The 19,724-nt window shown below is 36.5% G+C and overlaps 1 protein-coding gene across 3 annotated transcripts in view; it reads left to right on the top strand.

The window, feature by feature from the left end:
* The window catches only part of DDX4 (DEAD-box helicase 4), a 71,053-nt gene extending 52,998 nt beyond the window's left edge, over positions 1-18,055 (top strand). For all 3 annotated transcript variants that reach the window (XM_074392955.1, XM_074392960.1, XM_003925844.4), the window contains 5 exons: positions 1,490-1,635; positions 14,159-14,258; positions 15,408-15,678; positions 15,823-15,933; positions 17,365-18,055. In XM_074392955.1, coding sequence (XP_074249056.1) covers positions 1,490-1,635; positions 14,159-14,258; positions 15,408-15,678; positions 15,823-15,933; positions 17,365-17,439 — 703 coding nt within the window. In that variant the 3' untranslated portion in view covers positions 17,440-18,055. The remainder of the gene's footprint in view (positions 1-1,489; positions 1,636-14,158; positions 14,259-15,407; positions 15,679-15,822; positions 15,934-17,364) is intronic.
* Positions 18,056-19,724: the final 1,669 nt, after the last annotated feature.

Below are 19,724 nucleotides of genomic sequence, written 5' to 3'. Positions count from 1 at the left end.
AATTACTGTGTCGTGTTGGATGATCTTCTTTTTTTTTTTTTTTTTTTTGAGATGGAGTTTCGCTCATTACCCAGGCTGGAGTGCAATGGCACGATCTCGGCTCACTGCAACCTCTGCCTCCTGGGTTCAGGCAATTCTCCTGCCTCAGCCTCCTGAGCTGGGATTACAGGCACGTGCCACCATGCCCAGCTAATTTTTTGTATTTTTAGTAGAGTCGGAGTTTCACCATGTTGACCAAGATGGTCTTGATCGCTTGACCTCATGATCCACCTGCCTCAGCCTCCCAAAGTGCTGGGATTACAGGTGTGAGCCACTGTGCCAGGTGATGCCCTATTTTCTTAAAGAGTTGCCTTAAAACTGGCTCTTGAACTGTCCTTTTTGCAGACTATTCCAAAATTCTCTCAGGTTGGCAGCTTCTGAGTGGTACAGTATATATTACTCGTGAATCCTATGGTAGCGGGCCTATCCCAACACCTCTTTTGCCTTAAAGTTGGTCTCCTGGTTTGATAGAACGTTATATGGGATCTTGTGCTAGTATATCAAATGTTTCACAAGCCTTTGAATAGTGGTGCTGGCTATTGATTTAATTTTATATGATAAATCTTTGTGTAAAGTTAGCAAGAGTTCTTTATTGGGGAAAAATATAACTCATAAGATAGCGCTAGGTCAATTTGCAGGATAATTTTCTTTCTTAGTGGTACATAAAACAAGTATTTCTTAACAATTGAATAGTATCTTCAATTGGAGATGTGGTATTGGCATTCCCACCATCTGCTTTGGTAACTGTCTAATTAGCAGCCATGTTTGTATGTGATCTAAAGCAAGACTTCTCAGTTGCATGCTGATAGTGAATTAACTGTGTGTCAAGATATTGATAACCTTTGGGGCAGGCACACCTATCTTGATTCCACTATGTCGCTGGGCCTTTTGTCTCATCTCACTTGTTTTGCCCAATTGTGCTATACAGATACTACTTTCTGTATAGTGTCATGACAGAGCACTGACCTAAGATCTGGTTTGTTTGAAATCATTCATTTGAAGTAGAATAATTTAACAGGTAATATTTTCAGAAAACAACTAATAATAGTATTAATAAAAGCAATGAGTGGAGAATAGAATTTGTGCCTGAGGCTTAAATTTCAGTTTTTACTAAAAAATAATTCCTGCTTGTTGCAATTTATTTCTTTTAGTTCATGCTTTTTATTAGGGTTATACACATATTTTATATAGGTTTACATGGATAGCAAATCCACTTGAAATTACAGTATCCATACTTTGACAAACTAGTAGTTAAATATATTGCAAAAGGGTAATATTTTATGCTGGTCTTTCAAAATATTACTGGGGTGATCCAAGTAACCAACCATCTTATTATAGCTGTTATCTGCTGTCTGATTAATATTGAGATAACACCTGCATGAATTCAGTGGATACTATGAATACTAATGAAGAGGAGGATAAGTTAAAGAATAATCTTTCGTTTTTCAAGGTTGGCTGCAGAGTTTTTAAGGTCGAATTATTTGTTTGTTGCTGTTGGACAAGTGGGTGGAGCATGTAGAGATGTTCAGCAGACCATTCTCCAAGTTGGCCAGTTCTCAAAAAGAGAAAAACTTGTTGAAATTCTACGAAACATAGGTATCTTACATTGATACTTTTTGGTCATGATTTCAACTTTTTTTAATGAATGATTTTTAAATATTACTAAAGAATTATAAGTTTGTTTTAATTGTTCTCTTTTAATGTTTAATATGTTTAATTGTTCTTTCTCTAAGGCTCTTTTATAAGAAATTTTATCATTCAGTTTTCTGTGTAAATTATATAAAAATATGGTCCTTTCTCCTCCCTGAAGTTTGAAAATAGGAAGGATTTGAGACTTGATTCCAGCAGAAGTATATCTATTTTTTGTTTTACAAAACTAGAAAGGCTTTATAGTGATGCATATTTATATCACACTATTACTCCATCAAAAGCAGATTGTTTTTGTTTATGGTTCCTAGTTCTTGCTTCCTAAGGCTTTCCAAGTTCATAGGTTCGAATAATTTTAAAGCTAAAAGGGACTTAAGATCTAGTTCTATTCCTTCACAGTATCTGTGGGAAATCTTTTTCTTCTCTACCCCGCCCCAATCAATTTTTATTTTTATTTTATTATTTTTTTAAAGGCAAGGTCTCACTTTGTTACCTGACTTGAAATATAATTGTGTAGTTATAGCTCACTGCAGCCTCAAACTCCTGGCCTCAAGCAGTCCTCCCACCTCAGCTTTCCAAGTAGCTAGGACTATAGGAATGTGCCACCATGCCTGGCTGGTTGGCTGGCTGGCTTGCTCATGTATGTATGTATGCACGTATGTATGTAGAGATAGGTTTCTCACTAGTAACCAGGCTGGTCTTGAACTGTTGGCCTCAGTCCTCCATCTTGTCCTCCCAAAGTGCTGAGGTTACAGCCATGAGCCACCATACTCACCCCAATTTTTTTTTTTTTTAAGATGGGGCTTCACCATGATGGCCAGGCTGGTCTTGAACTCCTGACCTCAGGTGATCCACCCACCTCGGCCTCCCAAAGTGCTAGGATTACAGGCGTGAGCCACCGCACCGGGCCCCAATTTTTATTTTTTTTATTATTTTTTTTGAGACAGGGCCTTGCTTTATCACTAAGGCTGGAGTGCAGTAGCATGACCACAGATACTCAGCCTCAACCTCCCAGGCCCAAGGAATCCTCCCATGTAAGTCTCCTGAGTAGCTGGCACCACAGGTGTGTACCACCATGTCCAGCTAATTTTTTAGGTTTTGTAGAGATGGGGTTTTCACCATGGTGCCCAGGCTGGTCTTGAACTCCTGGGCTCAAGTGATCTACCTACCTTGGCCTCCCAAAGTGCTGAGATTACAGGTGTAAGCTGCCATGCCTGGCCCAATTTTTATTTTTGAAGTCATGGTTTTTTTAATTTGGTTGTTTAAGATAGCCTTATTTTGAGACTGGAAACAAATATTTTAAATACCTTCATTTTAATACCTTCTTATTACCTCACAGTCTAGGTCTACTTATATGTTACACTTTCCCCATCTACACCCTCCATTTTAGTACTTCTGTTTCATCTTGAATGTCAGTGTTGAGACGGAGGAGTGTGAAGACGGCACATCAGCTAATTTCCAATAATGAGCAAAAAGGAAAAAATGGAAAGGTGACTTAAAAAGGACTTACAGGCTTCTGGTCTTTAGTTTATGCTGAGTTTTATGAGAACTTTTAAAACCAAATACTTATCTTGAGTTTGAGAAATTTTATTAGTTGGCTTCACCAAATGTTTCTTAATATATACTATCAGCATATAAAGATAATAATAGCTATGGGCCACATACGGTTCTGATTATTCTACATGTGTTAGCTCATTTAATTCCCGAAACAACCTTATGAAGTAGATTTTGTCATGATCCCCATTTTAGGGATGAAGAAACAAATACAGGGAGGTCAGATAACTTGCCCACTATAAATTAAAGCTGCTAATGCAGAAAAAAAGGAGCACTATATGGTTTTGCTGAAGTTAGAACATATTTCTAATATAGTCACCTTAAGATTTTATTTTTATTTTATTTTTTTGAGATTGAATCTCACTCTGTCTCCAGGGCTAGAGTGCAGTGGTATAATGGCAGCTCACTGCAACCTTTGCCTCCCGGGTTCAAGCAATTCTCCTGCCTCAGTGTCCTGAGTAGCTGGGATTACAGGTGCCTGCCACTATGCCCAGCTAATTTTTTGTATGTTTAGTAGAGACAGGGTCTCACCATGTTGGCCAGGCTGGTCTTGATCTCCTGACCTCGTGATTTGCCCACCTCAGCTTCCCAAAGTGCCAGGATTACGGGCATGAGACACCACGCCTGGCCAAGATTTTTTTAAATATGAGCTTATGGGATAAAGTTTATTTTGCAAATAATCCAAAAGGAGAGAGTTTTGCAGAAGTGCTGGTTTGCCCTTGAGAAAAGGTTAATGTATTATATGTGATCACTATTCATATAATTTTGTATTATTTAAGCTGCTAAATTTTTTTTTTGGTTTAGGGTTCATAGTTGGTATCTTTTTAACTTTGCATGTAATATCCATCCAGTATATCCTCAAATTATACACATTTTTGTTCATATAATTTATCTGCTTTTCTGCTCTTTCACTTAATAATGCCATTTTTTTCCTTTTTTCAAATACATTTTTGGCTATAGTAATGTATTTCCTTTAAATACATCAGTATAACCAAACTGCCTTTTTCATAATTTTAATTCAACAGGGATGAAAGAATTTATTGACCTCTTTATTTACCAAAGGAACCAGTAAGATGTTACAGTTAGTCAAAAAGAGAATTCAAAGAATATACATATGTTTAGGCTAAGCTTGTCCAACCCACAGGCCACATGGAGGCCAGGATAGCTTTGACTGTGGTGCAACGTAAATTTGTAACCTTTCTTAAAACATGATGAGATTTTTTTTTTTTTTTTTTTTTTTTTTTTTTTTTTTTTAGCTCATCAACTATTGGTAGTGTTAGTGTATTTTATGTGTGGCCCAAGACAATTCTCCTTGTAATGTGGCCTAGGGAAGCCAAAGATTGGACACCTCTGGTTTAGGCGATTAGGAATGCTGAATTTAAATTTACAGATAGATGTAAAACTGGTCATTATTCAAATACAATAATCAATTAAATCTCAGGGGAAAACTATTTGCATTTTTGTTGAGAATCCTTGGCACTGCTATCAGTTGCAACAGTTATGAAAAAGACTATAGAAGGCACAAAGAGTGTGCTTAGACAGTAATCTTTTTTGCTTACTTCAAATTCTTCTATAATTTTTTCTGATAGCCTATATCTACCTCATGACCATAATAATCTCAGGGATTAGTCTTGATCACAAGAAGTTTGGTCTTAAGTTTGCCTTGCTTATTTGCATGGGTACAGCAAGATTGTTCATTAACAATATAGGCCTCCTTCAGTTTGTTTTGCAAATCTATAACTGTACAGTATTAACAGTTACTGAAGTCACAAAATTAACTTTTGTCTGGAAGTTTTCACAAGGAATGTCAGATCAAACTTTAAGAATACTTTATTATTTTCTATCTAAGGGATAGGAAACTAAGTCTCAGAAACTCTCTCTACTAGATTTCACCTGCAATACCTGTAAATTGGAATGAATCTCACTCTACTAAAGGTCCCCTAGATTTCCTGTGGTTCCTGTCCTGTCAGGAAGTGGATGGCCGGCCTTAAAATCTCCCAGACTGAGCCCTGTAAGCCAAGCACCAGACCTCCATATAAGCTGGCCTTCATAGGCATTGGTTCCATAAAGCAAGCCAACTTTTGTTCCTTAAAAACAGTATCTGGTCTTACCTATCATGCCATTTTCAAATATGAAATCCAGGTGAGATCTTAGTTGCACAGTTAACTTGTCCACTTATATCTTGGTAAAAGGAGGCAGACAGATTCTTATTTAACTGCTGAAGATAACTACACTACCATGAAAAGTAAGGAGACTTAGGTAAGAAACCTGAATTTGGGTTGGGATGGGGTGTCAGTGAGATGTGAGATGAAGTACGATTTTAGACTATTTCATTTTAGTTTACAAAGGCAGAGTCAACAAAATGTGTAGATTACAGCTAGCTTAAGAGGAAAAATGGCTTCTTCAGATATCCAGAAAATAGAATATTAAAATAATATTAACAATATTGCAAACAAATAACCACAGAGTTTTTCTCAATCAGCTCATTCAGTCCTTATGTAATTGTTATTTCATCATATGTTAGGGATCTGCTTGCATGATTCTTTTGCTAGAAGGACTAGTCCTAGAAATCTCCCTCAGTCCAGTGATACAGTCTAAAAGTTGTCAGAGCTGTTAACTTTAGAACCTTCTACCCAAGACTCTATTCTCTGAAGTATTAATAGTTCTTCACAAGGCTTGGAGTCTCTCCTTAAGGACACAGACTCTGATCTATAGGTTACAGCACAGCCTTTGGCAAGCATCTAAATAAAACAAAAGCTGTCTGAAGATGACAGATTTAATGACCATGGTAAATTAGTTACTGGTAACTGGTAAATTTTGAGGGTCTGAGGAGGGTTCATAATAAGAATAATGCTACTGATAATTTTTTTCTGTGACATGCAAAATTAAGATAATAAAGCCATTCAAAAAATAGTAGGCAAAAAATCTGATCAAGCCTATTTTCAAAGAAGTAACCTGATTTATGAAAATGGGCAGACATAATTTTCCATATTAAGAGTATAAAGTAAATAGATTCAGCAGTATAATTATGAAAATGTATTTTTACCTCAGAGATCTCTTTAGAGGATCTTGGAGACTCCAGGAAAGATTTACTTTGTCATAAAGTGTCAGTTTGTTCCAGAACGTCAAAAAAGCCCAATGAAAGACAAAACAGGAACTTACATGTAGAATAGGATCCAGACATTTATATTTTTACAAAATGCCATACGTAAGTCTGGCATACATCCTAGGGAAGAACCACTGGAGAAGATGCTAGATTCTAGTTAGGAAAGCAGTAAGGTTGTAGACGTTTTAAAAAGTGGATTTATGACTAGCAGCACTATACTGTTGCATCAGGCAGCGTACCTTCAGAACTTTGATAAATATAGGGAAACTCTAAATAATTACTTCATAGAGTTTTGAACAGTGTTTCTCTTGAGGGTAAAAACATACTATGGAAGGTGGGGGAATTTACAAATCACCAGGGACTCCCAAAAAATATACATTAAAAAAAAAAAACAGGTTGAGTATCCCTTATCCAAAATGCTTGAGACAGGAAGTATTTCCAATTTTTATTAACTTTGGAAATATCTGCAATATGTTTATCAGTTGATCATCTCTAATCCAAAATGCTGAAATGTTCCAGTGAGCATTTCCTTTGAGCATCATGTCACTACCCAAAAAGTTTGGAATTTTGGATTTTCGAATTAGGAATACTTAACCTCTATTAACATTTTACCTGTTCTCTTTAATCTTGGAAAGTGTAATCTTTTCGGTTTTGACAACTCTACTGTACAGCTCTTAAATAGTAATACACTAAAAAAGCATAATCATTTCTAGACTCTTTTATAAGGTGAAATAATAAACATTATTTTCTGGGGCTTTCTGACAAATCTCAAAAGTTTTCTAGGTAGATATCGTCTAAATTTATAATTTGAGCTTAAAAAGATAATCGGAGTTCTCAAGCCTGTAATCCCAGCACTTTGGGAGGCCGAGGCGGGTGGATCACGAGGTCAAGAGATCGAGACCATCCTGGTCAACATGGTGAAACCCCGTCTCTACTAAAGATACAAAAAATTAGCTGGGCGTGGTGGCACGTGCCTGTAATCCCAGCTACTCAGGAGGCTGAGGCAGGAGAATTGCCTGAACCCAGGAGGCGGAGGTTGCGGTGAGCCGAGATCGCATCATTGCACTCCAGCCTGGGTAACAAGAGTGAAACTCCGTCTCAAAAAAAAAAAAAGATAATAGGAGTTGTCAGAGGAGAGTTGAATATTTGATTAGTGTAGGCTTCATGGGTATCAGAGAAACTATTTGTCAAAGTGACAATAAAACATTTAGAAGTCAAGATAGAAATTAACATGGTTGTAAAGAACCACAGCTCTTTCATTAATAGGGAACTTTTTCTCTTTCGTCATTTTTTTTTCCTCCTTTAGTCTTTTTTTTTTTTTTTTTTTTTTTTTTTTTTAAAAAAAAAAAAAAACAGACAAGGTAAAGCCAACAGAATCTCAGCTATCTAGGCTGATTACAAGGAAGGCAAAGAATAACTTTTCATCCAGTGTAATGGCTCTGAGGGAAAAAAAAAAACCTCTTCATATTGTAAGTGAAAGCATTAAACAGCAAATCAAGAAAGTAATTCCATCCAAATTGAGTGACCTTTGCTAAAAATTAACACCTTTTATAGCTTATTTTGACCCAAGTGTTATAAATCAAAGCAAATAAAATTCAGTTGCCAAGTTTTGTCTTTCATTGTACTTTTTCAACGTTCTGGGACAAACTGACATTTTAGGACAAAATGTGTCTCTCCCAGATTCTCTAAGATCGTCTAATGGGATCTGTGAGGTGAAAACAATTTTCATAATTATACTAAGAATTATTTATTTTAATGTGCAAATATTGTTCAAATAAAGATTATCTTGGTATTAATTTTTGATATGGTAAATATCAAAACACACAAGAAAAACTCTAGGATTGGTAATGTTTTATGAGTTTAAATGTGGTACAGACCAAAATGTTTGAAAGCCACAAAACTGCTTTTTTCCTTGAAAAACAAAAGCAATTACACTTTGTATTTCTGTCACTATTATTCCTAGCATAGTTGTTTAAGATATAATTAACCACTTATGTTAATTTTGTCTTTTAATCATAGTAACTTCTATTTCATAAAGGAAACTGGGAGCGGGGAGATGGGAAACTGAGAGATGTTAAACATAAGCATTGTTTGCTGTTTTGAGTTGCCTGAAGATTTTGGAAATTATCTTTAAAATGATATTTTTAAAAACATAAATACTATTGAATAAATAACTAAATATAGTTGAGCACAGGTTTTCATTTTCATACTCCTAAATATCATGGAGGAATAATACTAGCTTATTTGGCTGGTAAACTTCTATACTTTAGGAAAAACAAACCCAAGTAGAATAAGTGTTTATGTTAAACTTAACACTGATATTAGGGAAAAAAAGGCTTTTTTAAACCAAAGGTATGAGTCTCATTTACCAAAGATTTCACTTAATTAGGTCAACTTGGATTATTAAAATGTTTCTTTATTTTATTTTATTGCATTTTAGGTTTTGGGGTACATGTGAAGAACATGCAAGATTGTTGCATAGGTACACACATGGCAGTGTGATTCTCTGCCTTCCTCCCCTTCACCTATATCTGGCATTTCTCCCCATGCTATCTCTCCCCAACTCCCCACCCCCCCATCCCTCCCCCATTTCTCCCCAACTGACCCCAGTGTGTAGTGCTCCCCTCCCTGGGTCCGTGTGTTCTCATTGTTCAACACCCACCTATGAGTGAGAACATGCGGTGTCTGATTTTCTGCTCTTGTGTCAGTTTGCTGAGAATGATGGTTTCCAGGTTCATCCATGTCCCTACAAAAGACACTAACTCATCATTTTTGATGGCTGCATAATATTCCATTATGTATATGTGCCATATTTTCCCTGTCCAGTCTATCATTGATGGGCATTTGGGTTGGTTCCAGGTCTTTGCTATTGTAAACAGTGCTACAGTGAACATTTGTGTGCATGTGTCCTTATAGTAGAATGATTTATAATCCTTTGGATATATACCCAGTAATGGGATTGCTGGGTCAAATGGAATTTCTATTTCTAGATCCTTAAAGAATCACCACGTCTTCCACAATGGTTGAACTAATTTACATTCCCACCAACAGCGTAAAAGTGTTCCTATTTCTCCACACCCTCTCCAGCATCTGTTGTCTCTAGATTTTTTAATGATTGCCGTTTACACTGGTGTGAGATGGTATCTCAATGTATTTTTGATTTGCATTTCTGTAATGACCAGTGATGATGAGCATTTTTTCATGTTTGTTGGCCTCATGTATGTCTTCTTTTGTAAAGTGTCAGTTCATATCCTTCGCCCACTTTTGAATGGGCTTGTTTGTTTTTTTCTTGTAGATCTGTTTTAGTTCTTTGTAAATTCTAGATATCAGACCTTTGTCAGATGGGTAAACGGCAAAAATTTTTTCCTATTCCTATTGGTTGCCGATTCACTCTCTTTTGCCTTGCAGAAGCTGTGGAGTTTGATTAGGTCCCATTTGTCTATTTTGGCTTTTGTTGCCAATGTTTTTGGTGTTTTGGTCATGAAGTCCTTGCCTATGCCTATGTCCTGAATGGTTTTGCCTAGATTTTCTTCTAGGGTTTTTATGGTGTTAGGTCTTATATTTAAGTCTTTAGTCCATCTGGAGTTAATTTTAGTGTACGATGTCAGGAAAGGGTCCAGTTTCTGCTTTCTGCACATGGCAAGCCAGTTTTCCCAACACTATTTATTAAACAGGGACTCTTTCCCCATTGCTTGTTTTTGTTTGTCAAAGATCAGATGGTTGTAGATGTGTGGTGTTGCCTCTGAGGCCTCTGTTCTGTTCCATTGGTCTATATCTCTGTTTTGGTACCAGTACCATGCTGTTTTGATTATTGTAGCCTTATAATACAGTTTGAAGTCTGGTAGTGTGCTTCCTGCTTTGTTTTGGTGTTTTGTTTTGTTTTGTTTTGTTTTGTTGCTTAGAATTGACTAGGCTATGCGGGCTCTCTCTTGGTTCCATATGAAGTTTAAGGTGTTTTTTTCTGGTTCTGTGAAGAAGGTTGGTGGTAGCTTGATGGGGATAGTGTTGAATCTGTAAATTACATTACTTTGGGCAGTATGGCCATTTTCACAATATTGATTCTTCCTAACCATGAACATGGAATGTTTCTCCATCTGTTTGTGTCCTCTCTTATTTTGTTGAGCAGTGGCTTGTAGTTCTTGAAGAGGTCCTTTATGTTCCTTGTTAGTTGTATTGCTAGGTATTTTATTCTCTTTGTAGCAATTGTGAATGGCAGTTTGTTCTTGATGTGGCTTTCTTTAAGTTTGTTATTGGTATATAGGAATGCTTGTGATTTTTGCACATTGATTTTGTATCCTGAGACTTTGCTGAAGTTGCTTATCAGTTTCAGGAGATTTTGGGCTGAGACGATGGGGTCTTCTAGATATACAGTCATGTCGTCTGCAAATAGAGACAACTTGACTTCCTCCTTCCCTATTTGAATACCCTTTATTTCTTTTTCTTGCCTGATTGCTCTGGCTAGAACTTCCAATACTATGTTGAATAGGAGTGGTGAGAGAGGGCATCCTTGTCTAGTGCCAGATTTTAAAGGGAATGCTTCCAGTTTTTGCACATTCAGTGTGATATTGGCTGTTGGTTTGTCATAAATAGCTTTTATTATTTTGAGATACATTCCATCAGTACCTAGTTTATTGAGGGTTTTTAGCATAAAGGGCTGTTGAATTCTGTCGAAGGCCTTGTCTGCATCAATTGAGATAATCATGTGGTTTTTGTCTTTGGTTCTGTTTATGTGGTGAATTACGTTTATAGACTTACATATGTTGAACCAGCCTTGCATCCCTGGGATGAAGCCTACTTGATCATGGTGGATAAGCTTTTTGATGTGCTGTTGCAATCGGCTTGCCAGTATTTTATTGAAGATTTTTGCATCTATGTTCATCATGGATATTGGCCTGAAGTTTTCTTTTTTTGTTGAGTCTCTGCCGGGTTTTGGTATCAGGATGATGTTTGTCTCATAAAATGATTTGGGAAGGATTCCCTCTTTTTGGATTCTTTCAAGTTTTTTCCCAAGTTTAATACAGTTTAAAGTATATTTTTAAAAAGTTTAACATAGTGTAAAGTATTACAAGTTCAATTTCTTTATTTTCAGAGATTTTAGGAATATTTACCTCTATAACATTTCTTTTATTCATCTCTATAAGCAAATTTGAACAGAGTTCCTTTAAGAGACTTTGTAATTTAATGTGTTTATGCTTCTTTAGGATATTAACATACTGAGTACACATAATAAAGCCCTTTCTGAATTGCAGACCCATAGATAACTTAGAGCCTCAGTTCTGCCACTTCAGCCAGAGGTCAAGAGTGAACACAGAAATAGAAGCAATTATGATCAAGTAACTAAAGCTAGAATTCTTCAGATTCTTGGTTGATTTTGGCTCACAGGGGGCAAATAGATAATTAGACTAACAAAATTGATTTCCCCATCATTTCTCACCCAACAGATCATCAGATAGTCTTACCATAAAACTAAATTTGCAGTCATTGCCACCACCAGTAGGAAATAGCTTAATTGTCCGACCTAGAACAAATACAAAATTAGTACAGAAAAAACTGAGAAATAGAGTCAGCAGAGTTAAATTTTATTGCTACTTGCAGTTCACACTGGGAAGCAAAGACAAGACCAGACCAGGGCTTGAGGTGCTCAGCAGTGCTAGGTACCTAGGCTCTGTCAGATGAATCAGTTTTAGCCTTGGGCATCTTGTTGGATGGCCTCTGGAACTGCTGAAACATTTTTATTAAACCTAAAATCATCACTCTGAAATAAATGTAAAATGATCATGATTCAAAGATTTAACTCATTTATTATGGGAACCAGTTACCATTTTGATTTTGCTACTTGATCATCTAATAGATATCTGAGACTTAAGTATCATCTCTAAATGATTTTTTTCTTGTAGTCTTCCTATATCAGTTAATGTTAGTTCCATTCTTCCAGTTGCTCAAACAAAGTCTTCGAGTCATTCTTAATTTCTTTCTCAAACTGTCCATCTCATCTGTTAGCAAAATCGTCTTGGTTCTACCACCAAAATATGTGTAGAATCCTTTAAGTCCTCAGTTAAAACAAAGTTTAGATCATGTCACTTCTCTGCTGAAAACCTCATGTTTTCCCTTATCAGAATAAAAATGTTCTTTCAGTAGCATTCAAGGCCCTATATGATACTGCTTCTATTACCTCTCTGACTTTATCTCCTACTGCTCTCCCTACTCCAGCCATACTTGGCTCGTTACTGTTCCTCATATGTATCAGGTAGACTTCTGCCTCATGGCCTTTTGTGTTGCCTCTGCTCAAGATGTAGAGGCCACACTGGGATCTCTTTTCTGTTTGATGAGCATAAGAACACCCATTTCTCAGAGCCTTACACTTACCTTTCCCTCTCCCTTATAAGGCTTTTTTCCTAGATACCTGCACAGTTCACTATCTTTATTCATATCTTTACTAAGATACTATCTAATTGGGGTATCTAAAGTAGGCCTGTCTAATAAGCCTATTTAAAGTAATCTTCTCTGGACCCTTTATCTTGCTGATTTTTTCCTTTTTAGGACAGATGCATAATATTTATTTGCTTCCCCATAGTGAGAGCAGGACTTTTATTTCTCTGTTTCCAACAGAAAGAGTGACAAGCATCTAGTAGGCACTAAATATGAGCTGACAGAGAAATGGGGAGAGCAATTATGATTTTTATATCCTTTAAAGCTATAAATGATCTTTCTTCTCTTAACATTTTATAGGGAAATCCCCTGTGTGGGAAAATCTCTGGCCCATGCTTGAATTTCTACCAGATAAGTATTTTAAGGAGTAAATATTCCTTAAGACCCTGGGATAAGATTGTCATTTAATTTTTTAATGTGTAAAATATTTTGGGAATGAAAGGATTTGAATTAGAGATAATGTTTGGAACACTGATTATATAGAGTTAAGCAGCACTGGGTCAGGTACCACTATTATAAACACCTCAGACAATCAAGGATGAATGAAAGATTGGATTATCTTGAGAGGTAGACAGCAAAAGACATTTATAGAGAAAGGGAAATGGAGGGAAGGAAAGTACTGAGACAATTTTATACTACTAAGCGTTGGCAAGTAGACAGATTTACCTTTCCCTAAGGCTCTACTTCTTGTGTTGGCCTGGGAGGAAAAAGGGCAAACTACTTTTTTAAATCCTTAAACTAGGAAAACAGTCCTTTTATCTTTGGCATCCATTCAGGAATTACAGTCTCTTTCGTATACCCGGCCTGGCTGTGGGTGTTGGTAATAATTACAGTGGATGGCTGGGCACGGTGGCTCACTCCTATGATCCTAGCACTTTGGGAGGCCGAGGTGGGTGGATCACTTGAGGTCAGGAGTTCAAGACCAGTCTGGCCAATATGTTGAAACTCCCTCTCTACTAAATATACAAAAATTAGTCTGGGGGCAGTGGCTCACACCGCTAATCCCAGAACTTTGGGAGGCCAAAGTGAGCAGATCACCTGAGCTCAGGAGTTCAAGACCAACCTGACCAACATGGAGAAACCCCATTTCTACTAAAAATACACAATTAGCCGGGCATGGTGGTGCATACCTGTAATCCCAGCTTCTTGGGAGGCTGGGGCAGGAGAACCACTTGAACCTGGGAGGCAGAGGTTATGGTCAGCCGAGATCGTGCCATTGCACTCCAGCCTGGGCAACAACAGTAAAACTCCATCTAAAATAATAATAAATAAATAAATAAATAAATAAATACAGTGGTGGACAAAGTTTCCTGTTCAAGCACTGCCTCCTACCTCTGTTTTCATTTTTGAAGTTTGAATATTAATAGTTTTGATGTCTTGTAGGTGATGAAAGAACTATGGTCTTTGTTGAAACTAAGAAAAAAGCAGATTTTATTGCAACTTTTCTTTGTCAAGAAAAAATATCAACTACAAGTATTCATGGGTGAGTAGATAAATAGATTTCCTATTAGGGGAATAACTTATAATTGGTATTTAAGAAACATCAGTTATTAATACAATATAATCCTGGAATTGGGATTCAGAATTCTCTCAGATCTGAATTATTATTCTCCTTTATGTGAGGTAAAGGGTAATACCCAGGAGTACTAAACTATTATTTTTCATCTTCATTCTTAGTTTTTAGAACTAAGTAGTTGTGGTGGGTAAGATAAAGGTCTGCCTTACATAGCCTCAACATAAGGAGCAGAAACTTCTCAAGAGATCTCACTTAAGGATCTCTGGCCCTGATCCAAGTTTTCCCTTTGCTAAATATAATCTTTCTAATGCCTTTTAAAAATTGGAGTGCTTTAAAATGTCATATTAATACAGTTTTATTGGCACTTTATTAGTGGGTGCTAAAATATTAATCACGTATATAGTGTTCTGAAATTATACTTTAAAAAATATTTTTTAAGCAAGCATTCTAATCAAGTAGTTGTATATTTTATGTGAAGACTATAAAGCATAGAGAATATAATAGGATTTGATTTTTGTCAGGTTGAGTTTGTATTCTGGCTCAACATATTAGCTGTTACTTTACCTCATCTGCAAATGGGGATAATTTTTGCAACTCAAAATATTACTGTAAGGATTAAATAAAATGGTAACTTGGAAGGAATTAGTATAGTACCTGTTATGTTAGAAGTCATGGACATTAATGTTAAATGCTATTTTTTTCTTTTTTTCTTTTTTTTTTTTTTTGAGACTGAGTCTTGCCCTGCCTCCCAGGCTGGAGTGCAGTGGTGCGATCTCAGCTCACTGCAACCTCTGCCTCCTGGGTTCAAACAATTCTCCTGCCTCAGCCTCCCAAGTTGCTGGGATTACAGGCGCGCATCACCACGCCCGGCTGAATTTTTGTATCTTTAGTAGTGACTGTCTTTCACCATGTTGGCCAGACTGGTCTCAAAACTCCTGACTTCAGGTGATCTGCCCACCTCAGCCTCCCAAAGTGAAGGGATTACAGGCGTGAGTCACCGCACCCAGCCAAATGCTATTCTTATGATTATTAAAAAGAAATTTGTATGTTGAACTTTAACAATTCACCTTAATGATTTTAAGAGCGGTCCTAATACGTAGTTTCTTTTCTTTCAAGTGATCGGGAACAGAGAGAGCGGGAGCAAGCTCTTGGAGATTTTCGCAGTGGAAAGTGCCCAGTTCTTGTTGCTACTTCAGTAGCTGCCAGAGGGCTAGATATTGAAAATGTACAGCATGTTATCAATTTTGATCTTCCTTCTACCATTGACGAATACGTTCATCGAATTGGGCGTACTGGTCGTTGTGGGAATACTGGCAGAGCAATTTCCTTTTTTGATCCTGAATCGGATAACCATTTAGCACAGCCTCTAGTAAAAGTATTATCAGATGTAAGTTAAACTTCTAAAACGGAATGGGTAGTTTTCTTACTTTGTTGTTGAAAGTAGACATTTTATATATTATGTATATAACAAGTAAACTTTTCCAATCTCTAAGACTTTATGTTGCATATGAAGTCAATTTTTTTTTTTAAGGCTCAACAGGATGTTCCTGCATGGCTGGAAGAAATTGCCTTTAGTACATACATTCCTGGCTTCAGTGGTAGTACAAGAGGAAGCGTGTTTGCATCAGTTGATACTAGAAAGGTTAGTAGAAAGGAAAAATTCAGAAATTGGATTTCAGTTACTCTTTGTAAATGTTGTGCTTAATATTATGAAGTAACTATAATAATCAGGCCATTGTTTTCATGCCTAGAAGGTAGCTACTTTATTATTTCATTAACATTTTATGTATATACGTATTTTTGGTTTTAAAGGTCAGAAATTAACTTTGAGATTTGTACCCAAACAGTCTCCTTTCCCAGATTTTAAATTTTAATTTGGAATCTTCTAAACTTCTAATGGAATTATATAATTTCTGAATTCTGACAACATAAATATAAAATACAGGACCTATTAGAATTACAAGTCTTTTATTTCCTTTTTTTTCTTTTTTTTTTTGAGATAGTTTGTGGCTCTCTTGTCCAGGCTGGAGGGAAATGGCATGATCTCAGCTCACGGCAACCTCTGCCTCCCAGGTTCAAGCAATTCTTGTGCCTCAGCTTCCAGTGTATTTGGGATTACAGGCATGCACCACCATGCTCAGCTTTTTTTTTTTTTTTTTTTTTTTTTTTTTTTGTACTTTTAATAGAGATGGGGTTTCACCATGTTGGCTAGGCTGGTCTTGAACTCCTGGCCTCAAGTGATCCACCTGCCTCAGCCTCGCAAATTATTGGGATTACAGGCATGAGCCACTGTGCCCAGCCACAAAGTTACAAGTCTTTTTTGGTGTGTCAGGTTTTTTTTTTTTTTTTTTTTTTTAGGCGGAGTTTCGCTCTCGTTACCCAGGCTGGAGTGCAATGGCGCGATCTCGGCTCACCGCAACCTCCGCCTCCTGGGTTCAGGCAATTCTCCTGCCTCAGCCTCCTTAGTAGCTGGGATTACAGGCACGTGCCACCATGCCCAGCTAATTTTTTGTATTTTTAGTAGAGACGGGGTTTCACTATGTTGACCAGGATGGTCTCGATCTCTTGACCTCGTGATCCACCCGCCTCGGCCTCCCAAAGTGCTGGGATTACAGGCGTGAGCCACCGCGTCCGGCCGGTGTGTCAGGTTTTTATAGGCAGCACCACTTTTATACAGAAACAGTAAGCATGCTAATTAAATATTTATGCTTATTCATTGAGTGTTGTACATTAAGTTTTCCCCACTTGCCAAAACTATTGGCTTAAAAAATATTTTTCTTGAAACATTTTTGGCAATTTAGACTTCCTGGTTTGACATGAGCCTTTTTTTCAAGTGAATCAAATTTAGTGAGAAGTTCTTTGTATATTTGGGGAAGACATGGTAGATACCTTGAGTCCTTGCTCTCAGTCTGAGTGATGTAACTTTAAAGTTGTCATAAAATTAAATGTTTGTTTCTTTTCTTCTCTCTCTCTCTCTCTCTCTCTCTCTCTCTCTCTCTCTCTCTCTCTCTCTGCCCCCCCCCACCTCTTTCTTTCTTTCTTTTTTTTCCTTTTTTCTTTTAAGAACTACCAGGGCAAGAGCACTTTGAACACAGCTGGATTTTCTTCACAAGCGCCCAATCCAGTAGATGATGAGTCATGGGATTAAAACTGAGAAACATCCTTCAAGTCTGTAGTTTTGATGCAGAGAAGACAATAGTTTTCATTTTTGAGTTTTTAACAGAAGTATAAAACCTGGCATTCTCATAGCTCCTGTCCTTGTATTCTGTCTGCTACACTTAAAAAGAAATCCGTACTGACTAGTTATGTGAGATGCTGAAAGTTATAACATTGCAGTTACTGATACAAATGGTGTTAACTAGAAATATTAAAGCATTCTAAATGTCTTTCTTATTTCTGGTATATTCTTCAGGGGGTTTAGATATGTTTAATGTTTAAATGCCAAGTCTTACTATAGTGTTTATTGATCTTATAAAACAAGTATCTAGGATATGATACACTTTTGGTTAAAAATTACTGGGTCTCATTTTTACTTGAGCCTTTAAGACAGTAATGTGTCACTATAATGTGATAGCATGATCTTTAAGAAACAGTAGAAGACTTAAGCCTTTCAAAGTGATTTTGATTTTTAGATCATCAGATGTATGATGAAAATGGTTAAATGTTTGTGACATGAGTGCTGTACTCAATGGCATAACAATGTTTGTTTTTATAATACACACTCTTTCCTTGAAATAAAGGAAGAAACACTTAAGTTTTCCATCAGCACTTTAAATTTTTCTTTGTTCCGTATCCTAGCCCTAACTCCTCCTGTATTTTTGAAACTTTTCGTTGTTTTGTGTGTCTTGTGTAACCAACGTAGTGATCAAAGTTTCACATAAATTATTTATGTATAATATACATTACTGCACAGATGTAGCAATGAAAATCAATCTTAGGACTCAAAGCCATTTTTCAACAAAAAACAATGCTGCTTACTCTTGCCGTAAGTTTTGATTCGTATCTTAAGATCGATGAAGAGCCCTGTGTTTCTTCATTTTCCATTATATATTTTAAACTTAATTTGCTACTATGCCTAGAATATACAAAGTTCTTTTCTTTTTCTTTCTTTTTTTTTTTTTGAGATGGAGTGTTGCTCTTATCACCCAGGCTGGAGTATAGTGGTGCAATCTTGGCTCACTGCAACCTCTGCCTCCTGTGTTCAAGCAGTTCTTTTGTCTTAGCCTCCCAAGTAGCTGGGACTACAGATGTGCACCACCATGCCCAGATAAATTTTATATTTTTAGTAAAGATGGGCTTTCACCATGTTGGCCAGGCTGGTCTTGAACTCCTGACCTCATGATCCACCCGCCTTGGCCTCTCAGAGTGCTAAGATTACAGGCATGAGCCACTGCTCCTGGCCTGACGTTCTTAATAAATTGTTAAATGAATGAACCCAAATGTTTAACACCCAATGAGTTGTAAATAATGGAGACACAAAAATGATTGGTATTGTTATTGTTCATCTAAACAATCCAGAATGACACGTCCCTGATGTATATCTTGTTACAGGAATTTAGTTAATAAATGAGGCATCACATATGAAAAAGGAGGGCATATCAACAGATAGTGTTAGGATAACTGGATAGATGCCTGCCTCATGCCATACTCAAAATTAACTTCATGTGAATTATGAAATATTAAAACTAAAATCTAAATATTAACCCTTTGAAGGGCTGGCTTTAAGCTAAGGAACAGAAATCACAAAAGAAACAACAGATTTGATCACTAAAGGAAGGATTAGTTGCCTATATAAAAAAGTGAAAAGTAGAAAGGAAAAAATTACTGTGATCACAGTGGTTATCAATGTTCTTTATATGTGGATACACCAGTAGAAGAACACAAAGAACATAGAAACTCAAAAAGGGAAGTTCAATTAATAAAAATATAGGAAATATTTCACCTTTATTCTGTTATCTCACTTCTGGGAAAGACTAAATGAATGAAGGTGTTTGCATTGTTATTTGTAATATTTGGTATGTCTCTTTATTTTCTAGTTTTGTTTAGGAAGAGTATAGGCCAATCTTATTTCATTGCCTTTTTTTTTTTTTTTTTTTTTTTTTACAGATTGCTCCTTCTGAACTGATTTTTTTTTAAGTTTTTGCTTGATTTATCAGATTACCATAATAGCATTACTGAATCAAATATAAAAAAAGAAAGGGAATGTATCATACATCTGTCTACCACCATTACAGATGAACTGCAAATGTCCCTATGTTCAATTACTTTCCTCATTTCAAGGTATAGGTTTGAACAATTCCTTTAAAAATTATCAAAGTAACACACATAAATTAGAAAATAAAATGCTATAGAATTTATAATGGAAAGCAATATTCTTCGGTTCCTCCCCTTCCAAATTGCCATTCCACATCCAACAATCATTTCTGTTCACTG

The sequence above is a fragment of the Saimiri boliviensis genome, chromosome 1, assembly GCF_048565385.1.
Source record: "Saimiri boliviensis isolate mSaiBol1 chromosome 1, mSaiBol1.pri, whole genome shotgun sequence".
In the NCBI taxonomy this organism is placed as follows: Eukaryota; Metazoa; Chordata; class Mammalia; order Primates; family Cebidae; genus Saimiri; species Saimiri boliviensis.
The sequence above is the reverse complement of the archived record's forward strand: the minus strand, read 5'-3'. Positions and strand labels throughout refer to the sequence as shown.